Consider the following 17,116-nt stretch of genomic DNA (forward strand, 5'->3'; position numbering starts at 1 on the left):
ACATGTAGTTCGACCTCAGCAGCGACCGAGATTGGATCCTGTGGAGCAAAAAAGGTGGGTGGCCCGGATGGTAGGAACCCAAAGGCTGGTAGCTGGGCAATGATATATTGCATAACTGGACTTGTCAGTTATATCTTTATTAGCTGAATTAACATGACCTACCTCGAAATCCGTGAAAACGAAGCCTAAGAACGAACGACGTACGAGTCCGCTACCCCAAACCTGCAACAGCTGCTGCGCAGCCAGCTGAGCACGGCCAGAAGAGCACGAAAGCCGCCCTCTGGGAGACTCTGCGGAGGACGCTAACACAACAGGACAGCGCGGCCCTGGCCGCCCCGGGGAGCCGAGCGCGACAGGGCTCAGGCTTCGTCTGCCGGGCCTGCCGAAGGTGAGCGTGGGTCTTGCTGCTGCTTCTTCGCACTCGGCTAGACCCCTAATGGGACGCTGCAGCACAGCCTAAACGCGGGCAAACGCAGAGGTTGGCTGCACGGGTGCTTGCTTATGAATGAAAAAATTAATTAAGAGCTTGAAAAGATAAAACTTAGCAGTAAGAAGAGTCTGAAACTATCAGCCTTGATCGTTTAGAGATTTTAAAATAAAAACTAGATGTAGCCATCAATGCTTTAATCAGTCGTGACTTTGAGTAGCTCTAGATTAGCTCTGCCCTGGTTTGCAAATCAGATGGACCTCAGTAGGTTCGAAGGGTCATTCTCCTTTGAATAAAGCCATCTAACATGCAGCGTAGTCTTAAAATCACCACCCAAACCTTCCCGCTTCTGAGGCTGCGAATGGAAACGACAGCGCTACGCCGGCTATCTCCTCTGTGGCCGGCTGGCGAGCTGACGTTTGTCAGTTAAGAGAAAACCGTAACGGGGCCACGTTGCCTGGAGCTCTCCTGCGAGCTGACAGCTCTAGCAGCTGGAGCTGTCAGCGCGGCAGAAGAGAGCGGCTCATCAAGTTAATATTTTTTCCCGTACAAACGTTGATTGCTAGGGTTGAAGCCCTCCCCTGCCATTTCCCCTCGCAGAGATCACAGCTAGGAGAGCTCCCTCGGAGGCAATCAATTACGGAAGGGCCCGCGCCGCCAGCCCCACCGATGCTCTCAGTGCTGCCCACCGGGGCCGCAGAGCTGAGGCTAAGCCAGTCGTGTGGTGGGAGGTGTTGGGGGAAGAAGAGCAACCCCAGCGCCTTGCAGGACGGATGCAAACTCTACACAATCCTGGGGGCAAAAAGAATTGCCCTGGTCTCCCCAAGCAGCCTTGCAGCGGCTCCCGCTCACTGCCTACCCAAGGTAAATCCTCATCGCAGGCCTCCCAGCTCTGCACAGACTCCTCCACCTCCAAACGAGGCCAGGTCGTCCCTCGGTGTAAATTTACAGCCCTGGTGCTCAGGGTAGGGGAGGTGCCGTCGAAGGAGTTGGCTTGTGGCATTTATCTATGACTGCGGCTTGTTTAATAACAGGGCATTTCCAACTCGCACAGGGAATTTAAGAATTTTACTAATTAAATACAGTAGTGCAAAATATCGTGCTGCCAACACAGACAACACTGAATTCTTAAAAAATGGTACGGGCCTGATCGAGGCGCAGAATCAGCAGGACAGCATGTTTTGGGTGCGAGAGCTTTCCTTTCGCATTCCCTTGTGCAAGACTCATCCGCACGGTGTTTAAACTCTTCAGACTGCTAAGGGGATGAGCAGATTACTGAATTAAGGAAGACAACGCAGCCTGGAAGAGATTTTCGCTGAGTGGTTGAATCTGGAAAAGGAAAAATAGCCTTTTTGAGCTTTAGCATTGTCTTTGCAACTGTAGCATGTGCTTCTGGGCGAGAAGGGCTGCACCTCCACTCAGTCATTATTTGATTCTTCAGCAAAATTATAATTTATAGTATCAATCCACTGTCATAGAAATTGTGATTTCTCCATTTTGCCATGAGGAGATCCAGAAGGTGGATCAAAATTGCTGTGTCATGTTATTTGAACATGCTTGTGCCGTTTCAGAAATGAGAAGGAAGATAGGAGAGAATGGAAAATGTGAAATGGATTTACTTCATGTGTCTATGTGAAAGCATCTCTGGGGAGAGAAGGTAAATTTGGGGTTTCTGCAGATCCTCCTGATGTTCCCTCTTCATTAAATCAGGTATTTGTGCTTGACTCAACTGAAAAATTCATTTGGCACTTTTGCATTCTCTACTATCAACCACCTATTACCATGGGCCAAATGACCATTTCCCAAACAAGAAACAAAACGAAATAAAGCTACTGGCTGGGCTCTGACTGTAGCAGTCAGCCTAGGCTGGCTGTTAGTTGAACTGTCGGTACTGCAAGATTTGCATAGGGAACTATTTCTTGAACAAAGAAATAGTTTAAAAGTTCATCAATAGTCTTAAGTTCATTTGCCCGAAAGTGTGAAGTTCAGAGCTCATAAGACTACTGAGACTCCACTACTACAAGTGGAAAACCCACTACAAAGACCCTGTAATATGTCTAGCAGTGCTGGAGTCAGCCTCTTTGCAATGGTGAGATACAGCAGAGCCTCAATGAATTCACCCAAAGACCCAGGGAAGATTTTATGCATGCTCTCCACTTTTCAGACCTTTGCCCAAGCATCACTCCAGCCTGAAGTGGCACGACTGCCTGAAAAGGTCCCTGCAAATCTTTTGGAAATACTCCAGAATACTTCTCATATTTGACAAATTTGATGAACAGAAAGCAGGAAGGTCAGTATCGGGATACAGAATCACCAGGGCTGAACAACAGCAGCTATAAGCCTCTTATGCAGTTGCTCTGGTTTGCGTTCTTTTATCTGTTTTTCTTAGTCTTACAATTTGTATTAGATGGGTTGATAGCTGCCATGAAAGATATCATGGAAGAAACCTATTGATGGGCTATCTCCACACTTCTGAACTGAGGGCTTCAGGACTGGCAGAGATGAAGATAATCATTCAACTGCCACTTTTGCAGGTGATTATGAATTTGGACTTAAATGCACATAACACCACAGGTGCTGAAAATTGCCCCTGAAGAGTTTTCACTTCAGCTTGGCAGAAAACAGGGCCCTGTGCAAGAAAGCCCAAACAGCTGATAGCTCCACCCATGTAGAGGCCTATGTGCAGAAAAGCCACGTAGAGACCATGAGGGTCAATCAGCACTACTATCCCGGAAAGGAGCAGCTCCCCAAACTCCTGGAGAAGCTGCAGTCATCTTGACTCAGCTGAAACGGGGGTCCTGGAGCACCTGATCCTTTAGAGAGTCACACTGGCTGGTTGGGACAGGCAGCTAACTGAAGAGTGAAAACTGCTACACTTCAAATATCACTTGTAAGAACTACTGATCAAACGAAGAGGAGGAACCCAGGTCCCTGCACCTCTCCTGGACATGCTTCACAGGGAAGAAAAAAAGAGACAAGGCCTTCAGTCTTGAAATACTTTCAGTCCTTTCTCCTTTGATAACTCTTCTTACTCTTTTTTTTCCATGTTCTTAGACTTTTCTCTCTTTATTTACTGCCTGGACATCCTCAACAGCACCAAGGTTTCTAGCACTGATGTAAGCTCTCCTTCCCACTGGCCTCGTGCACGGAGAAAGAGTAGCTGAACTGACTTGGACGTTGTAACCAGCTCTGGGCTGATCACGTAACTTCTTGCATTTTCTCCCACGTTTGAAAGGTAACACTTCTCCTGGAAAATGAAGAATTTGTGGTGGTTCATACACGGTTCAGGAAAGCACTACAGGTAGTTCCACAGCAGAGCACGCCAGTCTTGATCTGTAGCCACTGCAAGACAATTCCAGTATCACCTCTCTTTTTCCTGGGGAAAAAATAGACAGTAACTAAAGGTATTTATTGGGGAGCTCAGCAGTGGATTTATAGCTACCAGAATATTATGGAATTTTGCAAGTCTCAGTTGCTAGTAGCTGCTTTTCCAGTTTTAGGCAATATGCTCAAACTGTTCAAGTGCAACACTTGGCACATGCTAGGCATGCTGTAATACGGCAGCACAGCTATTTATTTTCATTTTTTTTCCTAAAATTCAGTGCCATCCAGCTTCCCTAAAAAATATTTTAACATTACACAGAGCCTGGAGAAAATTTTATTCCATCTAGAACACAAAACTGACAAAATATACTGTTGATATTCTACAGATTTTCAAGGAAAATGCATAGAAAAGTAAAATAAAATAAAATAAAAATAAAGCAGAGCAAAACAAACCCAAACCCAAAGTAGACATTAGCTCAATTAGCTGTAAAAATAAGGAAGTAAGATAAGTCTGTTTAAGACATCAGTCACTCTGAGTTTCCATTTTATCCTATCAAAAACGGATTTTAAAATTATAATATTCCTTTTCCTTTAAACAGGAAAACATAAAAGCTCAGCACTTCACCAAAAGTGTTTTAAAAATACGTAAATACACAATGAACGAGATTTAGTGTATTTCCTACAACAAATGTGTGCGTACAAAATTCTAGAAACAAAAGGAAAGCACGTGTCACCTTTTCAACAAAAAGCCTGCAAAATTTCAGCTTTATGTAAATAAGCAGGCGAGGGGTCCAACGCTTTAAAACCGGGGAATGCTGAAAATGTCCACAGTTCCTCAACTCAAGTGTTGCTCCTGGGCAATGCTATAATAGTCATTGAAGAAGCCATTTATCAACAGATACCACATGTCAGAGTTTTCCAGCACAGTTTTCCTGCTGCTCCGCTGAAAAAAGATGCTTAAAAAAAAAAAGGCAAAAGAAATAATCCGAGATACTTTTGCCTCCCTTTTCATCCCACAATAGCAACTAGCAACTAAAAAAAAAAAAAAAAAAAAAAAAAAAAGTGAAGATTTACATTCTATCCTTTCTGATACCGTTAGGCATTATGCTTTATTTTCCAAATCATTAGCATGCACAAGAATGACCTCATGGTGAACAGATGCACTTGGATATGGCAGTGATTAGATCAGTCCTCTCAGCAGTCAAGTGTGCCCATTGCAATTAACCCTTTGAAGCACTGACTGCAGACCTGCAACACTGAAAACCAGGTTTGCGGGTCCTCTCCGAAGTAGAAAGCTACCCATGCAAGTACTAAATGGTCACATATAAAGCTTCCCGCTGGCAGAATAGTGATTTTTTCCCTTCTAGAACATCCTCGTATTTCTGTCTTCTGTGAGCTAAGCCCATCCTGGCTTCTGATCTTAAACCACAAACACAATACTCTGTAGTCAACAGAGGCAATTAAAGTTGGATTGTTTTGGTGTTTGTTTGTACATGTTTAACAGGGACGATTTTTAAAAGGAATATAACACCTCATTATCTTCTGAAGTTTGTGCACAGTTTAAGTATTTTGTTGAACAACTGCTCTGATATTTTTGGCTGAGGGAGCAAGAGCAGGAGAACAGAGCAGCTAAAAACCCCATCCTTAAAATGAGGGAAATCTGCAGAGGGAAAGGATAAGAATAATTCAATAGTGCTGGATTACTGAGGATTTCCTGGGTTGACTCTCATTCCCAGCCTAATTAAAATACAGCATGTAATGTACCAGTTAACAACAAAGGACGTATTCTCAGCTTTTGTTCCTAATCTGCACATCCCCTAAATCAGTGCGGGGATGTTCATTCTGCCTGCTAGCCTGCATTTGCAATGCTTAAGATATACAGGGATATCGATGATGAATAAAGGGAATTTAAGGCTCTGCTTGTGAAAACAGCAATAGAGGTCAATTGGACTGTTCTCATGCATAAAATTGAGCACCTGCAAGACTAGTTGTGATACGGGAGACTGAGCCAGCGCGCACTTTAAAAAACCCTTCTCACATTTGAACCTAGGGGAACCATCCCTAGAGGCAGCAGCTAAAAAAATAAAAGCACATTTAATTTAAATAAATAGATCATTGTTAATAACACACCAAGAATGCATGTCATCGGCAGCTATATATTCAGTTCATATAATGGTCTTGACCAGCTTCTCATACTGCAAGAACTACTAAAAACAAACTTAATTTTAATAAAAAAACTACTAATTCTTTGACCCCTTCTATTCGCGCACGTATATGCAGCGATGCCAGGGTTATAGTCAGGTAGTATTAAGATCCTGGAAGAATTAATCTTAAGTTTGCCCCGTGAGGTTAAGCTACATGGGCTTTGTACTTCCAGTTGGCTTGTTACTTGGGAAGGGAAAATCACCGATCGTTGTCAGCTCCATGTATTTCCCCACGTTTCGGAATGGAAATTCCCCTTTTACCCGCAGACAAGCGTAAGGGCCGTTCCCCAAGCGGCAGCCGGCCACTTCTGCACCCCCAGTGCGGTGAATCTGAACATGGGAGAACTGCAGCCGCTTGAGAGCTGTGGGGAAACGGGCCATTTACTGAAAAATATAGTGCTGTTACAATTCATAAACTGAAACCACAGCTGGTTGCGCTCAAGTTTATCATGGAACAAATGATTTCAAAACAGTTTTCGATGCCTTTCTCATCACTAGCGGAAACACACAGATCCATGCAAATTTATTCAAGCGAATTTCATATGTGCCGGTTCTTTATTTTAAAGAAAAAATATTACAGCTTAAGGAAAGATCAAAACATGCCATATCTTCAACTAGATACAAGAGTCAACGCTGTATATTTAGTTCCTAAGGGAAGATGAACTATGAAGCTTGAAGCGTTTCCTGGGCGTTAGCAGGGTACCTCTCGCTGATGCTCGCTGGGGCAGGACCGGGCAAGCGGGATGAGCTCCCACCTTGCCACGCTCCACTTCTGCGGCAACCTAAAAATAAGCCATAGAGGTGGAAATACTCCATGGCGCTCCAAACGCCGCGACCTTGGAGGCAGAGCCCCACGGCACCTCTCCGCCGACTTTCCTGCAGGGCTTCGGCGCGCCAAAGCCCCACCAGGAGCTCTGCTGGCAGGTTCAGGAGTTGGCTGAATGCTTGGCTGAACTACTTGGCTACTGTAAAACGGCGGGACTTGCATTCAGCCTCCTTGCTGCTTTTAAGTACGCCGTTAAGCGAGCGTCTGGTGAAAAAGTACATCCCAAAGGCGTCTGCTGATAGAGCTGGTAGTTGTATTCAGCCAAACGTTCAAGTAGATTTGTAGATAAATGCGGGGAAACTGTCTTTTAAACAGAGGGACTTTCCTGAGACACGAGTTCACAGCTTTGCCAAGACTTGTCTTGCCACATCCAGAAAACTGTATTTCAAAGCACCGAAGATGTTACTCTTGCCTTGCTCACAGCCGGTGATCTTCTAAAGTCCAGAAGTGAAATACTTAGCTTGCTACGTTAAGCTTTCAACATATTCCAGTGATCATAAATTGCTTTCACAAAAGTCCCCACTTCGTTCAGCCTTCCACAGGTTACAGCTTTAGTTAGTCCACACAGGCATAAAACTGGCAGGAAAGGGGCAGTCAGACGTGTGACTGGGATGCCTCTAAATTCAAGGCTACAGTTGAGCTTTTTGTCTTTGCCTGCGATTACTCAAAAAGGAATTAAGAAGTGAGAACTTGGGGACAACACTTACAATACGATTTTGACTCAAAAAAAATCACAATCGGCCTCTAGTTTTGTTAAGTGCACGAGCTTAAATTCTGACCTCGGAGGTCTGGAAGTCCGAAAAATCAGGATCTGGTTGGGACAAGTCTTACTCTGAGAAAAAATAAAACCGTGAAATCATAAAATTGCATTCAAGTACTTCTTACTTAACAATGCTCTGAATAACTTAGGCAGATATTAGTGAGCTTTTAAAATATATTTTTTGCATACAAAATACACTGCAGAATTTGGAAAGCATGACCAATATTTAGAAAGTTTGACTACTGCACTGCCAAATGAATCTGTCCTCTCTGCTTATACTGCATCTGATTAGGATAAGATGGTTAAGTGCTGTAATAAGAACGTGTGAACAATGAATGAAAGAAGTTACGCAGCGAATAAAATGTTTGGACTGTACCAATGTATCTATATTTTTATTTGCTGATAAGCAAACAGATAAATGATTCAAAGCGCTAACAACAGGGCAGGCAAGCTCCATTTCTATTGAGATTGATCCCTTTTCTCCGCCCCCCCCCCCCCGTCTCCGACTTTTGGCAGGGCATATAAAAGAATTTAATTCGCAGCTGCTCTACTTTTTAATGTAGAAAACATTAATCAAAGCTCTAAGTTATAAGCTGCGCTAACGTCGTTTAGTATTCCAGCTCGGCAGAGATCAATAGGGGCCATCGCAGCGCTCCTTGACGCCTCTCCGGGAAGCGGAGGCGCGATTATGTAAATGCAGCGGCTCCCCTTCCCCGCCGCCAGCTTGCTTATCTCCAAAGCCTTCTGCCTGCTGCTGCCGGCGCCCGGCCCCGCACCTACCTCTTATCTCCCGACAAAGCCCCGCGCGCGCCGGGAGCCCAGCCAGACGCGTTAAAACAACGGCGCGCGGCTGGTTTTGTCCGCGAGCCGGTTTTGCTTTTGGTACGCCTAGTTCCTTCCTCCGTTTTCTCGGCCGTTTAGACGGGAGGTAGGGGCTACCAGGTCAGGCTCAAGAGAAACGGAGCAGGTGGCCTGCAGCGGTTATATGGGTTGGGAATGATCTATTAAATGATCCAAAAGAGTGTCGGGAAATAATCAGAAAGGGTCGGTTTCACCTGATGAGTGTGAAAAGGGGATTAGGGAGTCTTTACTAAAGAATCGCCTATACAGTGACCATCCACTTCTCTGGAAGATGGAAATACCACAGCTCGAGGGTACTAGAAAGCTGTATTTCAGGGACTTCCTTTCAGGAGCTACTTATTTAAACAGCCAAGTAGTAGTTCATATCTTGCTGGCAACTTAAAAATGTGTATGGAATAAATTCACAGAATTTTGCACTTGATTTGCATCTTCCAGCAGGGCTGACAGATGACCACTAGCATAAATGGGGGCATATATATGTCTGTGTATGCTTAATTACAGACATGCACGTGACCACACATATACACATATTTTTATTTTTTTTTTCAAAAAAGTAACAGAAAAGCCAGGTTCGAAGCGCAGCATCGGGAGGAAGCCTGCGCCTTGCCCACACATAAAGCGAATGCTGGCGTACCACGCTGCTGCTGCGGTTTTCTAACCAAACACTACTCTTACATTTCTTTTGCATTAATCCCTGACCCCAGCATCTCAGCAGCATAATCCCCATTTAGCATTAGCCGCAACGGCCTCTACAGCGACGAACCCGTTCTCGGTAAGTGAGCACCGATGCAGGCAGGGCTTTTGAACACCGTATTCTCAGCTCAGCAAGCAACCCGTGCTCCTGAATGAACCCAGGCACGTTACTGCGAGAAAGTTCATTAACCTTGCGCGCTTCGGGGGTTAACAGGATGGCTGAAGAAAGGAATCGAGTGAATGGCTCTGATGCAAAACAAATTAAAATGAATGTCATCGTTCCTTTTGATATTCATTAGTTGATTCAGGGAACGAATGGTCGTCTTAAATTTGCAAGCATTTATCTCCAAAAAACAGGTGTACATCTGCTGCTCAAGGGCTTCTCAGCACTCAAGAGAAGAAAACCGTGCAGAGACTTACCGGTTCCACCGAGGGAGTAGCTAGGAGAGGGAGAAAAGACCTGAGCTGCAAAATCTTCAAAAGTCATCACTTCTTTATGGTTCTGGATTATTGCCTCGAGATACAGAGCTCTTTCCTCGTAACTGCAGCAGGCAGGTTAAGGAAATGCACGCCCAGGCCGCCCCGGGACCACGCGGGGCAGAGCTGCGCCACGCGCCCCCGGCATCTCCCACCGCGTCGGTACGGAGAGGGACCGACTCAGGAGGTGCAAGGGACCGACCGAGCTACCAGCGGGGCAGACACCAAGCCCTGCGCCGCGGGCTCCTTTGAACCCCACCTCCGGCAGCAGAGTGCCAGCGCTTTGGAAGGAGCGTTGTCCGCACCGTTTGTGTTACTACATCCTTTGCCTACTGGAAAACCAATGAGGCTGGAGGCACAAACTATAGGGGAAAAAAGCATATTGAATCAATTACTGTGCTGCAAAAAGAAACATACAGTACCAAACGGTTCCTGGAAGTGTGAGGTTTGCGTTTAAGGCAGGCGCTAGAAGGTGCCGTCTTACGACTCCTAAATGAACACGATACAAATTTGGGGAAAGCTCGCGCGCGGCGCTCTCTGCGTAGTGCGGACAACACAGCAACGGCAAGCCAAGGCTATATTGCCTTTTAATTAAAACTCGGCAACCTGGAACACACAGCGCTCAAATGCGTAATCAAAAACCAGTCACCAATAAAACTTACAAGCGTAACAAGCTGAAGCAACTTTCCAGCTGTCTTAATAGGACCCCTGCTTGCGGCAGCTTTTCAGAGCAGAGAAAGCAAAGCTTTGCCTTTTGTGCGCGGCTTCTGTTTTCTCAGAAGGTGAATCACAGCCCCCCAGTAACAGGGTAACGCCGGGAACGAACCTCCCCGAGACCACGTAGCCGCATGTATGACTCTACGAATTAACGCTCACATGAGCCCCTATGACATCTCATTTTTCCCTTTCCTCATTTAAAGCAAAAAAAAAAAAAAAAAAAAAAAAAACAACCAAACAAAAAAAAGCTGCATTTTGGTTTTGCTCTGTGCCAGTGTGTTCTCGTGCCGCAAGACTTAAAACACAAGAGGGAAAAACGCCCCTTTCCGTTGAGAAAGCCGGAGCAGCCGAATAGGACTGACGAAAGCACGGAGCAGGTGAGGCTGTACAGAACTGCAAAGCATTCCTAATTAGCATTGCAATTTGTGACTGCCATTACATCCCCAAGGATGCTTTAAAAGAGGGATTTTAAATTTATTTTTTAAATAGGAGTAAAACAATACTTAAAAACGCAAACACAGTGTTTCTAGCATTCTGCTGGCACAAGGGTATAAGCAGAGCATTTTGGCCTTAACAGTGCACAAGCTGCAAGACAGTGTGTTAAAAACAAACAAACAACAACACAGGGTTTTAATGGTTTTCGTGCTGAGAGGGGCAGACAGATACGTGATAAAACTTTCTTACAAACTTCCTGCAGAAAACTCATGGAGGAAAATCAATACAGAGCACTGCAGAGTTTGCACCTGCTGGCAGTGCTATTTGCTTCCTTTTCCTTTTTTTCTAATTTTAATCTTTTTTTTAATTTATTTTTTTGATTTTTTTAATCTTTTTTTTTTTTAAAAAAAAAATTTATTTTTATGCCCCTTGCCACCACCGCTGGCCGCCCCCGTGACCGGGCAGCAGGAGCACGGCGTGCAGGCCCAACAGCCGCTGCGGGGCAGAGAGCCCCTGCCCAGCTCGGCGCACGCCGTCGGCAAGTCAGGCGCGACGGGTCCCACCGAGCCGCACTCGCGAGGCAGCGTGAAATCACCGCGGGGTCTGCAACCAGCCTCACCGCCAGCTTTGCATCCACCTGGACAAATCTGAGCGTAACCGGCTTGAAATACCGAGCCCTGGGAAGCAGGGCCGGGAGAAAGCTCGCAGCGCCCGGCTCGCTCGGCTCGAGAGGAGCGTGCAAAATCATTCCCCCCCCCCGCCGAAGGCCGGGCCGTGAGCTCGAACCCCACGCTGGCAGAGGGGTTGGACAGCTGGCTCCCCTGATTAACTAAGCCCCCCTCTAGCCGAAGGTTTCGGGCGTCCCTTGAGATCTTCAGATAAATGGGGTTACGCTGGACGTTCAAAGGAGCGGATCAAAAGCAGCTTCTTTTAATATGCATGGCACTTCGACTCCCCTCTGAAATGACGGTATTATTTTACGTTTTCTTTCTAGCCAGACAAAATTCTAGAACAAAATGTTTTGGGGAGGCACCAACGGTTTTATTTACTTCCTATTCTAAGTGAAGTCAAGAGCCATGAATATGTGACATGAGGAATTTAACTCAAAATTCGAACGTGATAATCAAATCTCAGTATTTGAATATTATGACTTTGTGCAGCTATTTTATCACTTTATCAGTTCTGCTGATAGTTCAACCACACAACGTAAACTGCAGGGGGAGAAACACAAAAATGCCGAAATCAGCTATCTGGAACAAATCACTGTGTCTTACTGCAATTTGTAGGATGATCTGTGAGGTACTGTTATAAAACACATCATAAACATTCTTCCAGACCGAGAAACTAAAATAAGACAGAAGGTAGAATTAAAAAAAAAGATCCCACAGACACCCACGCAGCAGCAGGCGCACAGCTCTGACCCGGGTGCTCAGCTGGCACAAATCGGCCCAGCTCTGTCGGCAGAGTTTCCTTTTTACCGAGACCGCTTTGGTTTAGTGGTGGGGCAGTGCTGGGTTGAGCGGAGCAGAAGGGAAGAAAGCAGTTATTTGGTTATCTATCTAGAGGGGTCTCTGCTATTTTTTCTAGATTCATATCCCAAGAGAAAAGGGAATATTGTTAAGAGACTGCTACAATTAACAAAGTAAAACCAATTTTTGAAAATACAGAACAATCACCTAGCTGTATACTTAGACACTTCAAGTTAGTATTCAGCAGAACTAGATGGCAGATTATTAAAGAATAGCTCAAAAGCAGATATGGCACCAGAAGGAAAGCTCAAACACAATGAGACTATATATATAAAAAAAAAGGGAACATATGGAACATATCCCATATGGAGAAACAACTTGAAAGCAGCAGATATTCCTAAGCATTTTACAACTGGTAAATGAGAACTGATTTACCATTGACAGACATCTGACTATGGAAATGAAGAACATGGAACTGCTGGATTCTGCTTTAGAGGATTCCAAACAAAAGTCTCAGCAACTGCCAAGCGTGCACAAATTTTAGGAGACTTCCATACACATCTTACATATTAAATGTACGGGAAGATCATGACTTACAAGCACTGACTCCACATTTAACCTCTACAGAGCCAGCTGCCAACATACAGTTTACACCGTAAATACTTAGAACAGCACGTGAAAGTCTTTGTCTGGGTTCTGCAGTTGAATTGAGCCAACCTAGGTCCCACTGTCCATGGTTTCCCTCTCTGTACATACATTAAATGACTACTTATTTAGAAAAGGGGGGACTATAGAAAACAATTTTCCAAACTGAACCTGAAAATTCTTACTTTTTAACTCTGTGATGACCGCAAGCAAAAATATGAGATACCCAACCCTGCTGATTGTGACAGTCAGCAATTCCTGCTCTGTACCATTTTTAGAAAATAAAAACATTTCAGCAACACGGATACACTCTCACCAGTATACGGCCCCAGCTATGCATTTTGTTGACGGTAGCGTTCTTTTCATGAGAGCGAAAGACAAAATTATTTGTAGGTTTGTGAACAGGGAAACAGAGGATTGACTGGCTGCTCTCCACGGTTCGTTATTCGTAGCGTGCCAATGCCAGGGGGCTGCAGGCTGGGCCTGGCACCCAACTGCTAGGGTCCACAAAGAACTTGCACTAAAATCGCTGTTCTGCTGGCGCCAGGGCGATTGCCAAGTAAGTTAATGCGCACTATTGGCATGAACCTACTGCAATTCCCATCTGCGATGCGAATGCCACCCTGAGAAGGGGTTTCAGGGCATCTGGCCAGCGGAGAAGCTGAGAGCACAGAGGTAGACAGTTCCTTCCAACCCATCAGACAACAAGGCTGTCTACGTGTCTAACAGCCAACTCCTAATTCCATCAACTAGGGCTACTTGAAGGAACGACAAATTCTTTAAACTTACTGTCAAATGCAAGAGAGCGCATTTCACAAATCTGCACTTGGGTTTCCAGTTTCACAGGTGCTTATACAGGCAATTGCACAGTTATTTTGTAGATAAGGTAAGGAAAACCTATTTTGTAAATAGCTCTTTTTCTTAGGCCAGCTTAACAGATTCTAAGGCAGAGAAAATACAAAGTTGTGGCGAAATTTTATTTACTGATTGCCCTTCCAAGAGTTCAGTGCCAAAGAACTCCTAGTAGGCAATTGCTGGCACCGGTTTGCGTTAATAATGATATTTTTAACAACATTTAGCCTCCAAGTTGAATAAGACTGCCTACAACATATCTTCTGATGTATCAGTCTACGATGAAATGGCAAAAATAAGATAAATAGTAGTTCTCTAAGTAGTGAAATGTCAACACTTGGCTAAACAGTGCTTGCTGAATTTCTGCCATCCTGTTCCATACTCATAATCAGGCAGTTTCAGAGCATTAGGATCCTGATCCCAGTTTTAAAGATCATCAACTGCGAAACTCCAATTAATTCAAATAGGTAAGAATTAAGCTATACAAAGCTTCCTCTGCTTCTGTCTATGCCAGAGTCCAGCAGCAGTTCCCTTGTTTAATTACAAGGAGGGGAATCACTGTTCTCAAAATACCTAGCAGATCAGACTCCATCCCAACGCAGTCATGCAGATGTGTAGTTCAAATAATCTTATAATCTTTTACTTGCATACTCTAAATTGAAACCATCCTATTTAATGCACACAAAAAAGTAGCCTTTTTTCTTCCCTCAGCAAAAAATAAAGGGGAACTAGAGAAGCAAAGTTTTGCAGTCAAATTCAGATTGTTAAGACAGCGAGCACATGCACCAAGTGCCTGCCTCATCCTTGATCCATAAATGTAGTAGATTCTTCACTACAGGAATATCAAATACACAGCATTTTCAAACAAATCAGCAAACTCAGGAGATAAACAATTTCAATATCCTCCTAATCTGTAGCATGAGCGACAAAGTTGGTTCTACAAAAAGGTTTTGCTCCTGCCACCAAGTTAATAGTTTTGAGAATTAATATGAATATGAATGTTTGGGACTTACCAAAGTAGAATAAAGCAGGGACCATAAAATTGATGTTAACATAAATGTGCTGGTAGATAACCTTTATACACTTGATCAGCCTTCTCACAGCTCTGAACACCACAGACTTACCGTACTTAGTTTGCGGTAAGTAATTTCAGTGTGAAACTCAATATGCTTGATAGGGTTTGCCATCATTTATGGTCTAGTGCCTGTCACTACTGCATAAATTTAACTGAAAACTTTTGGGGGAATTTTAGTAACATACAACCTTCACTGAGCAGATGTAATTAAGCTATTTCTGTCAACAACCACACATTTGTTTTTTTTTAAACCAAAGCATCTGAGACCAAAACTTTAGAAAGTGAAACAAGTCTTAGATTCATCAAAGCAATCTCTAAGAATATTAGATGAGGTTGACTCTGCATGTAATTCTCCAACTCAGGAGGCTTAGCGTGAGACGGGGATTCACTCCCTCGCCCCAGGGGCCAGTCTGAAGAATGCCATCTGTTTTGTCTTCCAGCCCATGGGACTTCATGGTTGATGCCCTCCCTGGTGGGACCGGGCTGGTGAGTGCCAGTGCTGCTGTTTCTCCTCCTCATCCAGAACGAGCAGATGATCCTCTTTGGCCAAAATCAAGAGACCATACTCTATGGAGCATAATTTTCCTTTTCCTTCCCACCCTTCAGTACAGATTTACACGCACAAACAGCCACCTTCTACTACTACATGCTATATTAGGTGGACTTGAGGGGAGATGTTTAAGTCCTAGGGGGTGGTTAGAGGGCAGAACACCGTGGTTTACAAACAGCCTGCCTCTCAGCGAAAGCTACGACCGTTCAGCGATTTTCAAACAGATTGCTAATCCAGGAAACATTTGCCTCCTGCATCAGTATTGTATGTTTGATACCTTGCCATTTTTTTTCTCCCCCTGAGTAGGAGTGTATCTTTCCACAGGTTTATAACACAATCTCAGTCATGATGGATGGTAATTAGGCTTCAGATACTGCCATAACATATAATAAAAATGACCTGTAATTGCTTATAATAACATGGCAAACTTTTCTACAGCATTTTCCAAAGCACTAACACTGCACAATACATTCGTTTCCTCAGGGCTAATTGTCATTAATTGCTTTAAAGAGGAAAGCTAAACAAACAACAAACCCCATTTACATTGTCTGAAACCAAACTCCTTAGAAATCAAGTAATGTAACAGCAAAATCATACAAAAGGTACCCAGAGGCAAAAAGCGAAGGCTTATACTCTTATGTGCTGGGTTACTCTCTAGCATTTGCTCCTGGCTGTAGCTTACTTTCAGGTAGCAAGTTGCCCACGGTGTGCCGTGAACTACCGATCTGGCAGTAGTACTCAGCGGGATGTCAAGAATATATGGCACATTAGTCATGTACAGTGCTTCAGGGAAGAACTTTGCATTTATTATGAATAAGGCAGAAAAGAAGCTTTTGTCTTAATTTTACTATTCTTCCTTGAAGGAACCCCCCGGGAGCAGATATATCATACCATTATAAAGCAACCACCTAATAGTAGAAGCAAAAGAACAACGGCTTACTTTCCTGATATACTACAGCAATTCTGCATTTTAATAGTACTAATTTTTATCCATATCTTCAGCTTTTTTATTCTACTGCAGAGTATTGATCTCCTATCAGGTTCTCCTGTCTATACAGATACTTGCTGTGCTGGGGGGTGGGGAGGAGGAAGAAGTTGCAAATGCATCTCATCGCCTTTACTAGCTTTACTCTTGAGGTCATTCTTAATGCAGCAGAAAGGGAATACTGCAGCTGCACACAAAGCAGTGTCAAAACTACCAACCACACGCTTGTATAGCAAAAGGGCGTTTTTAAACTTTGTATTCGACACTCAGCCCTTCGTGTATCCAAGGTCCATTTAGCTGCTTCACCTCTTGTGGTGAGACTTTGATTAAAATACTTCAATTGATTAAAGTGATGACGTAATTGCTTACTATCAGTTAGTGTAGTAGAAGCCCTAACTGGTAAATCAGTCTGGAGAGCACACAAAAATTCAAACATGAAGAAGCTACTTCTGAGTAAGTTCTATCATGCAAGAATCCTGGTGACCTGCTTACAATTTTTTTTTGTCCATCAATTCAGTGGGGCATCATTGCTCTGATCCAGATTTTCTACGGATGTGTCCATAATAGTTCACTAGCTAATTTAGAGCAGTATCTTAAAGTGGCAGAAAATGCTCGGGACTGATGGCAAGTCGCCTTCAGAGCCCCCACGCATTACGTGCTGGCTGCCTCTGCTGGCAAAACACTTACTCATCTGGGGAAAACTGGAGACTTCAAAACTAAGAACTTACTTTATATGCCAGTCAACTCCAACTGCCTCTAAGGCCCAGGAAGCTGAGGGTGGAGATGTGCTGGCCTCGCAGGCAGGAGACCCCTGAG

The 17,116-nt window shown here is 44.2% G+C and overlaps 1 protein-coding gene across 3 annotated transcripts in view; it reads right to left on the reverse strand.

Annotated features, from left to right (window-relative positions):
- Nucleotides 1–4,853: 4,853 nt before the first annotated feature.
- Nucleotides 4,854–17,116, reverse strand: part of RALGAPA2 (Ral GTPase activating protein catalytic subunit alpha 2) — a 171,948-nt gene continuing 159,685 nt past the window's right edge. For all 3 annotated transcript variants that reach the window (XM_062571340.1, XM_062571339.1, XM_062571341.1), the window contains 2 exons: nt 9,516–9,637; nt 4,854–7,613 (listed from right to left, as the gene is read on the reverse strand). In XM_062571340.1, the coding sequence (XP_062427324.1) occupies nt 7,609–7,613; nt 9,516–9,637 (127 nt within the window). In that variant the 3' untranslated portion in view covers nt 4,854–7,608. The remainder of the gene's footprint in view (nt 7,614–9,515; nt 9,638–17,116) is intronic.

This window comes from Rhea pennata, chromosome 3 (assembly GCF_028389875.1).
Source record: "Rhea pennata isolate bPtePen1 chromosome 3, bPtePen1.pri, whole genome shotgun sequence".
In the NCBI taxonomy this organism is placed as follows: Eukaryota; Metazoa; Chordata; class Aves; order Rheiformes; family Rheidae; genus Rhea; species Rhea pennata.